Source organism: Plectropomus leopardus, chromosome 12, assembly GCF_026936395.1.
Source record: "Plectropomus leopardus strain MGB_pleo_1.0 chromosome 12, ASM2693639v1, whole genome shotgun sequence".
In the NCBI taxonomy this organism is placed as follows: Eukaryota; Metazoa; Chordata; class Actinopteri; order Perciformes; family Serranidae; genus Plectropomus; species Plectropomus leopardus.
Window position 1 is genome coordinate 25,778,300 of NC_142187.1, and position 13,382 is coordinate 25,791,681.

General features: G+C 36.3%; 1 protein-coding gene across 1 annotated transcript in view; it reads right to left on the bottom strand.

Moving 5' to 3' along the window:
• The window catches only part of pth1r (parathyroid hormone 1 receptor), a 63,986-nt gene that overhangs the window by 23,833 nt on the left and 26,771 nt on the right, over nucleotides 1-13,382 (bottom strand). Inside the window, exons 2-4 of the mRNA XM_042498364.2 lie at nucleotides 9,653-9,755; nucleotides 2,393-2,503; nucleotides 2,099-2,220 (exon numbers count right to left, since the gene is read on the bottom strand). Coding sequence (XP_042354298.1) covers nucleotides 2,099-2,220; nucleotides 2,393-2,503; nucleotides 9,653-9,755 — 336 coding nt within the window. The remainder of the gene's footprint in view (nucleotides 1-2,098; nucleotides 2,221-2,392; nucleotides 2,504-9,652; nucleotides 9,756-13,382) is intronic.

Consider the following 13,382-nt stretch of genomic DNA (forward strand, 5'->3'; position numbering starts at 1 on the left):
ACTCTCCCAGGCTGATTATGTTCAGATTGTATGTTACAGATAGCTAAGCTGAAATATATTCTTTAGATAGCAGGAATGCATATCTGAAGATCATCAGTATTGACACATATTGGCTTTAAATTGAAATATTGGAACTGGCCAGCATCTTGATATCTGCCATATAGGTTTTTATGGACAAAACATCAACCATAAGTTGGCCGTTAGCAGCCGCTGGCTGGAACAAACAGCTAATGGAGGTTGCATGTTTCATAAAAAACAACAAAAACCATTGGTATCTATTATCAGCCAAATGGTTATTTTAAACAACAATATCGTGTCTGCAAACAATTTTACAATTGGTGCATCCCTAATTTACACCCATCCCTTTGACGCCTTATTAGTTCCATTTTTTGGCGACAGTCTATTTCAATGTGGTCAAACTGAGGTGCACTAGAAAGGGCTGTCGCACATAAGGGCTGTGAGTTTGGTGTGAAGGAGATAAATTGGCCTGCACAGAATGCTGACCTTAACCCAATCAAGCACCTAAAGGACACCAGGGACGTGTTGGACTGCCAACTGTGAGCCAGGTCTCACTGCTGATGATCTGTGCCCGACCTCAGTCATACCCTGTTTTTGAAACCTGGCTGCAGGGACTTGCTCCCATTTGGCCAGGCTCAAAACTGGTCACATATGGGTGTAATAACCAGGTGTCGTATACTTTGCACAATGTGGTACATAAAAATGTAACATATTTATTAGATTTGAATCCATTAAAGAAAAAGAAAATCAAAAATGTGCTACACAGCATATTGGTAGCCTAAAATGGCAGTCAGACACTACTTCTTGTCCTTAAATTAAAAGAGTACCTCACCCCAAAATGATAACTTGCATATCTCACTCAATGTTACCTTGAATTTGTGAGGAAACTTTGTTTTTCTCACATGCATCCATAGTGAACAAAGAATCCAAAAATTGAGATAATTCTTGATTATTAAAGTAAAATGCATAAACTTGATTAATCAATTTTTTACAAACATCCAAAATAATATTTTACTGATAAACAAATCTATTTATTATTACTAATTTATAATTTAATTTTCTGTCAACTCTCCGTCAACTATATGATAAACATAAAATATACTTCTTGTATAATATGTCATATCTTGCCATCTTTGCATTCATTTCTATGAAAAAAGCATTGCCATTTGGCTGTGACTAAGAATGACTTTCACTGACAAATAATCTGTTTACAGGATTACTTTCATTTTTTTACCCTCCTAAAAACTGTTTAAATAGTAAGGCTTTAGTGAAATGTTTGTGTTGGGAAGTACTTAGAATACGACTGGATAAACAGGACTTGTATTACAGTGCAAGAGTTGTATGAGAATTTGTAAATTAATGTACTGATATGCTTTTGCTGTTGTTAAATGCAGACCCCTTTTACTCAAATTCATCAAGAATTCTCGTTTTTTTTTTTGGATTCCTCATTCACCGTGGAGACAAATTTTCTTCGCAAATTCAAGGTAACGGGCTGAAATATTGATATGCAAATGATCATTTCGGGGGTGAAGTATTCATTTAAATCATTACCAGGAAAGCATCATGAAATCAATTCAGTCCTTGGGTCTAAATTTCTTTTTATCACTGTCTTGTAGCTTTGAAGGCGCCTGTGAGGTTGAGTCATGATTGGTGAGGTTTTAGATTTATCTGAATGGGTTGCTTTCCGGGAAGTTTTGCAATTCGCAATATAAAACTAATGTGACAATGTGACGCTGCTTTCACTTTGAACAATTAGACATTTAGCTAATTGCTGCCTCGTATTAACACAAAGCAACCACATTACCATCCCGTCATTATCTTATCGCTCTGTCATCATCTTGACATTTCATTAAATATGATTCATTTTCATTTGGACTGCACATTACTGAGAAGGCATGTCGACAACGTGACAGATTTCAAAGGGGATTGTAATTGCAGGGTAAAATGGTGCAACATTTGCCTAAAAGGCTGCAATATCTACAGAGTGACAATTTACTCAATGTACACACTCAAAGGCTAGTGGAGGACGGCACTGTAACTGTGACAATGAGCATGTATAAGGCAATGAGTCAGATCTCACCTTTTCATGGCTGTGGTTGTAATGGTAGAGGAATTTTGCACACTCGTTATAATTGGCCCATGTCTTGTTGGCGGTGGCCAGCTCCCACGTTCCGTTGTTGTCACACCGACGGTATGCTAGTCCTGGACATCAAACAGACAAGTCTAGTTTTAATTACAAATTTTGCCAGTTATTTTCCAACGCATGCATCCTCTGCTTCTTAATTGGACCTGCATAATTGTGGAAAATTGCAAAAGAGACTTCAAAAGGAGTTTCAGAGTTTCTGTTGCTGACTAAATCCAGGGCCAGTCTTACCTTTATGGTTGAAGTCATGGATATACTCTGGGCAGGCGGTGGATACAAGTTTTCCCGGGGGTCCTTCGGGCCAACAAACAATGCCGTCCCATTCTGGTGAGCAGAAACCATCTGTGGAGACAAAAGCAATGTTGACGTTTAAAAGCAGAGCAACATAGTTACAGCATACCATGGCTATAAGCATTTAAAGAGCAGTAATGCTTTAATGGATTCTGCAGTCCTTTAAAGAAGAGGCCAGGTATCTGAACCTTTATGAAATACATAAATCAGCACTGTAAATTGTGGTAAGTCTGACTGTATATGGCCTTTTTTAAGGAAAACTGTGCTCACCCAGAGAGAAATCTCTCCATCTATCATACAATTAAGACTTGCCATCATGGAATTCCCCACAAGCTGATAACAAGTTGTCCATTGAATCCGGTGTATTCATTAAGGTTTGTTTGTCAGCTGCAGCAGATTTCAATGACGGCTACATAGCATCATAATGTCGTATGGTTTCAATATGGATCTCTTTAGAAATATTCCCTACAACACTGGCTGCGTTCTGGTATCCTTAGTTACTTATTATGGCCAAATAAAAGTGCTATGTTCAATAGCTCATTTTATTCTCTGTATATAGTGTGTTCTTTAACTGCATTTATTAGGAATCCAAGGATAAGTTATTGATTTCATTATTGATTTGTGTGTGTCAGAAACTGACACCTGACATCTCATGCTCTTAAAAGGTCTTGTTTTGTCTGTCCAAGAGTCACATTATTAACACATAATATAAATCTGTACATTTGAGAAGATGGGAAAAAACAATATTTGCCATATTTGCTTGACTCAATTATAAAAAATGTTTGCCAAATAATATCTTACAGGTACAGGTCAACCAATTAATTCATGAACAAATCTTTTTTAGCATGAAACTTTATTATCTGGGAACCCTGGTTGTTGAGAGGTATTTTTTTTTTACCCCTTACACTGCTGTGACTGTCTGAAAAGGCATAAAATGCCAATAATAATAATAATAATAATAATAATAATAATAATAATAATAATAATAATAATAATAATAATAATAATAATAATAATAATAATAATAATAATAATAAATACTAATCATATCCTGTAGGATATATCATCTCTTGCCATCTTTGCATTTAGTTCTGAAAAAGCATTAGTTATTTTCATTGTCTGTAATTTTCTTGATTAATTGATTATTTGTTTGGTCTATTAAATGTCAGTGAATTGTAAATTGTTTCCCAAAGCCCAAGATAACATCCTCAAATTTGCTCAAATCTTCACATTTGTGAAGATGGAAACTAATTATTTGCTTGGATCAATTTTAAAAAATGTTGCTTATTAATATTCTATTGATCAACTAACTGATTCATGAACAGATTCTTTCAACCTGAATGTGTAGGGATAATTTAACCGTCAACAGTCAACTCTCTACCTAAGGATTACTGTCATTGTCTATTACTACTTACTAAAATATGTTCCTGATTGGTCTATAAAATAATGCTAAAGTTGACATCATCAAATGTCTTGTTTTGACCACAACCCAAAACTATACAGTTTCATAGAGGACTAAAGAAACCAGAGAATATTCACATTTCAGGAGTTGCATGAGAGACATTTTATTTTATTTTTTCCTCAAAGACAATGCCAAATATTCTGTTGTGAAAGTGAGTACGTGTGCCATTTCTCTGTTCTGCATTATCAACAAATGTGATAACATTGACTAAATTAGGATTTCAAACTGTTGGTCTGACAAAACTTTTCCTTTTTAAATTACTCAAACTGATTAATCAGTTATCAATTTGTTTATTTAATTTAATAGTTTACAACTAACTGATTAATCGCTGTAGCTCTAAATATCAGGCAAACCAATTAAAGAAGAAAACAAACTATTACAGCATCCTGTAATTACACTTTGCAAGTTTTCAATTGGTTGATTGCTGTATCAAAAGAAACTTCTTTCAATTAAAGTTGGAAATCGTTGAGATCATGGTGAGGAACTACTGCAACATGTACTTTACTACATGACTGAACTTTTCCTGAAGACTCCAGAAACTCGGTCATCCATTTTGACAAAGAATGCACGACATCAGACTCTGTAATAGTACATGTAGTTCAGACAAAGAGCAGCAGGTTCAAAGGGGGGAGCCATTTCCAAGCGTAGAGCGCCTTAATTGTCAGCTAAACCGTAGACTTTAGCCCTCCGATAGTGGGAGCAGAGTCCCTTTCCCCACAGATTCCTGGCAAGAGCCTCCCTCATGGCTTGGCATTTATGTTGTATTATTGAAAACATCTGCCCCACTTTGACCACTAATAAGTAGCTGAGGATAAAACTAAAACTATCCTCTCTTTGCAGTAGATCCATTATTTTCTCATTCCTGTAATCAAACTTGCAGAGAAACATCTGAAGCAATGACGACATGCTTTTTATTTGCCTGTCACTTGGAGCGCAAAATTAAAGAGCAGACTGAGTGGAGCTGACTGATTCCTACAGATCTCTGGTGGGAGAAAAACAGCGTTTAGTTTTGAGAATCACACTGACCACACATCCTGGAGAGTAAAAGTAGAATTGCTGTTCACTTTTGCCATAGGCTTTATTACCATAGGACCACCTACTAACAAGCTTAAATTAAACACAGAACACACACACATATATAATTTCCCGTAAATTTCTCGACCACGATTTAAATATAAACGTGACTACGGAGGGACTTTGGTATAAGTGATGTCACTATGGTTTTTAACACGGTTTTCTTTCCCCCTCACTCATTTGATTCTGACCTGCAGATGTCAAAACACATATTGCATTTTCTCCTGATACATGCAACCTTTTATAATGATTGCTGATGTTATTCTACACCCAGACCACAAGCTTGAAGGCTGAGCTATTTTCACACTGCAAGGTCTGGGGCATTGAACCCACATCCCTCCACTGTCCTCTCCAGGCAAACCTCAGTGCTTCCCTCAATGAAAACCTTGTCTCAGCCACGTAATGGAGACTTTTGTGTATTTAAAGCACAAATGAGAAATAAAAACAAACAGATCAAATGTTGAAATACAACCAAAGCTGAGGTTTTAGCCTCACATGGGATCTAATTCTCTCTCTATGAAGCAGGAATGGCACGATCAATTCATTACTCAGAGCAAATCCTACATTTCACACTAGTGTTTTAAAATAGTCATCACTCCACATCTCCTATAATAGTTCAGAAAACCACGAGTTTATAGTGCCAGAAAAAAAAGAAAAACTCTGGGGGTGGCCAGGCGGGACACAGGCAAGACAAACACAGATGTAAAGCCAAAACGTCCTAAAAAATGCACGCTAGCTGTGATTCTCAACCCACAGATTCAAGGTCCCACCACAATACAAGAAGAAAAAACCTGAATGTTTTAAAGAATTACAAGAGGGAATTCTGTCCAAGTCCTAATGACCACTTCAAGGAAAACGCTTACATGGGTCACCAGAAGGCACAAGTTAATGCTTTCCATGAACTTTATCTCAAATCTTGACAACCTCCTAAATTTTACTAAGCATCACAGACGAAAGCTTCCCAAATTTTAAATGATTTCCACGTTACATAATTACCAACAACCAGATGAGACACATTAGTTCAAATCAGGGTCAAATTAAGTGAAGTCAAAGAAATTCATGTGCCGTTAAAAAAAAAAAAAAAAAAAAGGCTCAAATCAAGCATGTTAAATGAGCACATGTGTGTATCCAGGCATACAATGACTACATCGGGGACTCGTTTTTTTTCTATTTATTATTTATCTATTATTAAGGTAATATGTTCATCTTAATTCCTTCAACTGTGATTGAACACACATGTGCAACCTTCCAAAAGAGGTCAGAAAACAGCTACCACATACAGGATGAGTCACATCCTGTGTGCCAGCAGCATCAGGTATGCGGGTCAACTCTTCATGTCCCTCCAAAACAACACCTCAAGCATTTCAAAGCATCCCAGTCAGACATTCCTGATGTACTTGTTAGAGTCTAGATTCAGTGTAAACATCCTCGCTGATGTTCAAAGAGAAAAACATGCACATAAAAGAGTATGAAGTGCAATGGCGCAGACAAAGTTGTATCTAATCTTTCAATTTTCTTAATCCAATAGCTAGAATAAACTGGGTATTTTTTTTTTTTACAAACATTAGATAAAAAACGCTATTTGTGGCACAATCGTGGCAGGAAACACAGTGATGGCTCAGTTACAAAACAGCCGCTTTCTGTTTTTCATGAAGCTATCATGCTTTTGCCATCAGGGCCCCTGCCTGAGGAGATATGGCTGCCAGAATCCATGACTTCTTTAAAATCACTCTAAAATCCCATTTTTATGGACTTGCCTTTATGTAATGTTGTCTTTTAATTCATCTTTTTATTCTGCCTTGATCTTGCCTATAATAACAACAATAAAAATCATTATTATTATTATTATTATTATTATTGTGGCTAGAAACACAGCGATGTCTCAGTAAAAAACAAATGCTTTTTGTGACACTATCATGGAAGGAAACGCAGCCATGGCTCAGTCAAAAACAAACATTTTTCTTGTACTATTCTCAGTGAGAACACAGTCACAAGTTGCTGAAAACCCACATTTGCTGCCTTAAAAGCCACTGGAAAGGCAGCATTGCCTGGTTAATATATTACAACCATTTTTTTGTTTGTTGGTCTCAAAAGGTGGTCTGCAGATTGGCAGGCGTCTTGCTTATATGACGCATCATTCACCATCCCCTCCACCTCAGCATGACAAGTCAGCTTATAAACTGAGTTACTTTACACTGTAAAAAGAAATTATTTGTTTTAGCTTAAACTTAAGACTTAAAGGCAGCTCAGACCTTTTTAGTTATAAGAAATAGTTTAATTTTACAGTAACATTTGTGGTTTGCAGAAATGTACAATGCTGATATTTTCTAACAATAACAAATCAAAACGTTAAAAAGAGAAATGGAACACACTTTGAGAAGCTGGAAAAAGAAAGTTTATCCTTTTCCTTGCTAAAACAATTATAAATGATCATTTAACATAGAGACATAATTAGAACTGTGAAAACATATTTTCATTTTACTGGGTCTTGAAATAATAAGGACATTTGACATGTTACCGTCATATCTGCATCTATTAAGGATTGCGTGAATTTTCTATGAATTGATTCAAATTCAATCTATAAACATTATGCAAATGAAGCGACAGCTGCAAACGGTGCTTGGAGGTTTATGGTGAAGTGTGACACCGGGCTTGCCAGTCACTTCAGCGTGTCAGGATGGATTAAGCATGATGGTGGTCAGATGAGCAGCACACACTCTCATCTGTGAGAGGCCTAATGTTCAACTGACTGCTCTGCTCTGCATTAACATCGATGACCATCCTGTCACGTACGTTTCGAGGAAAAAACAGCATTGTTGTTATATAAGCCTTTGACGTCTAACATGAACTACTCCTTGGCGCCTGTAGTTCTCAATAGTAGCTATTCTTTCATATTTTTTAAAATCCAATTTGGGATTTGTGGACATTTATCAAAACCATGAAAAGTTGGGAAATACCACGCAAGGCAATGTACTGTAACTAGTGGGAACGGTCAACAAAAGCTTTTGTGTTCTCAGCCTGGAAGAAAACATTTTTTAATTATGTGTTTCATTTACAAAGGGGTACCGTTTTAAGGGTCGAAGAATTCGGTGCGACCACATTGCACTGGGGTTAAAGAGAAAATAATACGATTGGTTTGGCTGTGGAATCCAAAATCCTCCTCTGAACAATCAACTGGGAAAATGACAGTAACCACAATGAGATACAGTAGATGCTGGGGTCTGTTGGAAAATCGTGCCCGTAAATACACCCCAGGATCAACTTCGCCTTCAATCCCAGCCTCCGGAAAGCCCCAGGGAGGACAAAGGAAACAGAACAGCATTTTGAAATGTAACCATCAACTTAAAGTACACATTCAAACTGCTCCCGAAAAAAAAAAAAAAAAGTTGAACATTTCTGCAAAAAGTAGGAAAAACAGTCTCTGAAACCCTTATCTATCTGGAACTTTATCTTCATCAAGGTGTTTCTTGCAGAGCACTGAAGAGTGCGCATCATCAGCTGATTAGTATAAGCTCTCAATATCAGCAATCACATGGAAACACATCACCAATCACGTTCAATCAAGACATCGAGGCGGTTCTTACAGTCTCGCTCACTGCCACTCAATGATCATCATGTGATCATTATGCTGTTTACTTCCACAGTTCCTGCTAACTTTACCTTTTGTGCTGATTGATTCCTTCCTCCATCACTCCAGCTTTTTTCTCCTATGTCTTATTGGCATTCCCTGGCTTGTGTATGATATCACATCTGTCTCTGTGGGGTTCTGCTCTGTTTAGCCCCTGTGGGATTTAATGCACTCCCCATTGAACCTCCCGCTCCAGCTGGAATTCACTGTAACAGAGCATATTCTGACTAATAAAACCATTTTGAGTTATAAATGGCTCCTTTGGCATTCTCTGACTCTGAAAAACCTGTTGCAGGTAGAAGGAAAATCAAACTATTGGAGACCCAATCAAGGCTAATAAAGGAGGATCTTCTCCCATCCCACATGACCTTCTTAGTTGCCTTCAGGGTTGCAAAGTGAGTAATTTTGGTCGATATTTACAAACCATGTGTGACAGGTTTACAGATTACAGAACCAAAAGCTACGCTAATACAATTGCTGACCCCACCCCTGACTCCTCCTCACATATTATATATGCATCTTATGTATTTTTAAACTTGAGTGGGCTTGTCCCCAGTAAATGTTATATTCCTTATAATCAATGTACTCCTTCAAATTAAAGCTGTATAGTAGTCATTTTAAGAAAAAGGACAACTATTTGAAGAACAATGACTGGCCTTACACATGTACATACAGATACATAACACATTAAAACAGTATGTTGCTTTGGAACTCAAAATAACTGTGTTAGCATTAGATAATAAGTTACAGATATTTAGTCACATTAACTGTAAAGTATAACATTAACTGTAAAATTAAAAAAAAAAAGTATATCCGATTCTCAAATTCACATGTTTTTCAACGTGCTTGTATACTTCCTAGAATTCAGTTATGGCTTTCAGTTTTGATGTGCCACCGCAGGATTTTCAGTGGCCCCATGTGGCAACCATGGGGCCACTGAAAATCATTTCAAAAATCATCATATCATTTATATCATTGTAGCTGTGAACATGTTACCATTTTGACACTGACATTAGCATCTTGTTTCTCTACTCACCAGGAATCTTGTGCTTTGACTTGATTGTTCCCTCGCACTTCCGTTTGGCTCTGAACAACAGGCCTATCTGTTCATCTTTCGTAAGCACATCATCAGCGTACGCCTGAAAAAACAGAACATGATATATATTGGTAATAAAGAGAAATGTTGAAGTGTAAGTGGCAGTGTTTGTTGTAAATGTCAAGCCCCAGCAATAACACACATTATTAAGGAATATGGCAGAGACATTTTCTATAAGACAAGATGTTTTCTCAACTGATTTGTGGTCTCATCTGGATTTAAAGCAAAGGTTCTGACCTTTATGTTAGAGTAAAACAAAATGAGCCGTAAATGCATCAGTTAACTCCCAGACTGCAAAACGTGATTGAATCAACAGTGAGGTATTGTCAGGCAGAAACACTGAATCCATATTGCCGACACAAATCAAAATTGAAACCACTCATGTTTACTGTTGAATAAATGTTATTTTTTCATCCATGACGTCTCCTTTGTCATTTCCCTCTAAAAAATGTTTCCTCACTACATAGAAATTATTTCTTTGCCATCTAAAACTAAGGTCTCCAGATTTTGGAAATGACAAACAGGGACATTTCCAGTTTGACTGTCAATATCAATAACATGTCTATATTAATATCTATGCACAAAAAAAAAGGACAAATCAGGTTTTATTTGACAAAGTAACTGTTGTACTGTAAAAACTATAGTGTGGGCCAACTAATAAATTGGGTAATATATGTATACTTTATTTTATATTTATTTCAGCCTATAATAAAACTTTCATCTAGATTTTTTCTTCTATTTCTCTGTTTATATTCCAGTCTAATTTAATTTCTAATATGTGTATGTCGCATTCCAGGAAGATACTCAAAGTGACTATAAAGAGATACAAAAACAGGCAAAACAACCACAAATGACCAAAAAAATAAAATAAATAATAACAATAATCACATACAAAACATATATATAAAACATATATAAATGTTTGGGTTTTTTGTTTTGTTTTTTTTTAAAGGCAACACTACTAGGGAGAAGTGGTGGGACCTTTTACAAGTGCATTTACCCAGGGACCCACTGTTTCATAATTCGCATATGAATGTATGACGTGAGTGCGCTAAAAAATGACAATTGCGTGAGTCTCACTTTCAACTGGGAGTTGGCAGCCCGGCAGTTAAAAACAATGACATTTCTGGGGACAGCTCCAGCTGGGGAAAGGCCCCAAAAACAGGACAGTCCCCGGAAAATGGGGACATCTGGTCACTCTATACAAAACCAAACAAATCGCATGCATCACAGAGAAGAGCTGCTTTATTCAAAACAAGTCTGTCTTACAATCCCCTGAAATGGTTGTTCCCATAAACTTTTACATTTTTTGATTAAAATTATTTTTTTGTGTTAAAAACTTGACCCAAATAACAATTTAATGGCATTTAACTGCTGAAGAAACACTGATTCTAATCAGATTTTTCAACCTTTCTGACCTCAACTCAGTGTTGGATTAACAAATTTTGCTATCTCCAGACATGATTTCCTCTTCACAGCTGCTTCACAACCCCTTTAACCACTGCTTTCTGCATCCCTGGACATAGCGCTGCAGGCAGCACCCTCTTAATCCGGTTTCCTTCTGTGAAATGTTCCTGAAAATGTACACTGCTGACATTTTCTCAAAAGGAATATGGGGAAAAGCAACAGGGTGGCCTGGATGTTGAACAGCCCCATCTGTATCTGGAAGGTCAGATTAGATTGTACATTGACCGCAACAATCCACCCCTCAAAGTGTTCATGACAAAAGCGGTAGGGCTTTATTTATTTCTGTCATGAAGCAAAAACAGGTTGTTAAAGAGTGTTTTTCCTTGAATAAACAGTATCAGTTTCACTTGTTGTTTATAGTCCCAGCTTGTATTCCTGTGGTTATATCCACTGTGTGGTCACTAATCGGACATGACAAAGTTAGAACACAGACAAAAACGACATTTTATTCCCAGCATTTACTTACACCTTATATGTTGTCAGCTTTTGAACATTGTGTTTGAGAGTGGCGTGGTACTTCAGGTGTGGTTTTCCAGTCATGGAAACATTTTCCATTCTAATAGGTCACATTGACTGGCTCGCTGTTTGCCCTGGGATCACTTTTGGGCAATGACAAATGTGACTGTATTGAAAATGACCATATTTATTTTTAACAGAGCGTGACGAGAAAAGTGGAAATGAAAACAGAGAAATCCAAGCACAGTGCTAAAACTGAAACGTAGATCAGCGCACAAATCATCAGGATTTTCTACGCTGTCAGATATGAGTTTTCATGCTGTGTTGACCCAACGCTGCGGCAAAATGCAATATGTATCTGCACAATGAAACACAAACTAACGTGTGTGCAGTGCAGTGTGCCCGGAGGTACAGCTAAAAAAACTCCCGGCCTTATTTTTTTGGTTCAGTGATGCAAAGTAAACAGTACAAATTAAAGACAGACGTCCACCCAGAGCAGCTGACTCCCCGGCTTTAGTTGTATTTGTCAGTTTCAGACATAAATTTACATGTCTGGATGTAAAGAAATCAAATTCTGCTCTCAGGTTAACAAGTAATGGGAAAAATATTTGTCAAAAGGCAGTTTAGACCGAACATGACACAAAGAGACAGAAAGAGTGCAAAGGTTAAATGCACACACAGATATGCATAATTATACTTAGAAAAAATGTACTGCATCCATTTAATGTATGAAACAAAAGCAGTGTGAAAATGTCCTGAGGATATAACTATTTCATTCTGTCTTTTCTGTAACTGAAAATCTGGTGCCGTCTATCCTATGTATTATTTATTTGTTAAACATGCACTTTTTAAATAGCGATAAACTAGCATTTTTGAGGGACAATAAACTAAGAAAATCTTTTAAAAAGTGGATGATTGCATATTAATTTTTGTTTTTGGGCATCTAGAAATCTAGGTTAAATCTGTTAAATCCAACAGTGAAAAACTATTAGAACAGTCATTAACTGTAAGTTGCTTTCTGTTTGTTACTTTACAAAATCCAATTGTACATGAAGTATTCTAATCTTAAATTTTGTTGAATATTCACACAATAACGTAAAAAATATTAGTGTACAGTATAAGTCCAGCATTCAAACTCTTACTTAAGAGTGCAAAAGTATCAGCAAAATGTACTTAAAGAGTCCAAAGTAAAAGTATTCATAGTGTTCAAAAGTGTTCATAATAGCTCCTGTTGAAGTGATATTATCATATTATTGGATTATTACTGTTGCACACAGCATTTTAGTGATTTAGCTGGTTGAGGTGTTTTAAGATCAGTTTGGTTGAGTAAAAAGTGCAATGTATGCCTCTAAAATGCAGCAGAGTAGAAGAATAAAGTAGAAAAATGAAAGTACCTTAAATGTGCACTTACAACTAAAGAGCTTGAGTAAATGTTTACGTTTGTTCAGTGGAATACTTCTAAAGTCAGTGATGGAGGAAGTTTTAAGTTCCTTTACTAAGTCAAAATACACAGAAAATTCATTAAATAAACACCACAAATACTCAAAACTGCTAAAAAAAAAAAGAAAACTGAAAATGACTCACATTTTTATCAGAATAGTTGCCAATTAATTTTTTAGTCAATCAGCTATTTAATTAATCAACTAACTGGACTCCCTGGACTTTTCCGTTATTTTTTTATTTATTTTATTTTTAAATCTAAATCTACTAATTTCTTGCAAATTGTGGAACATTTCTCAACAAGTTG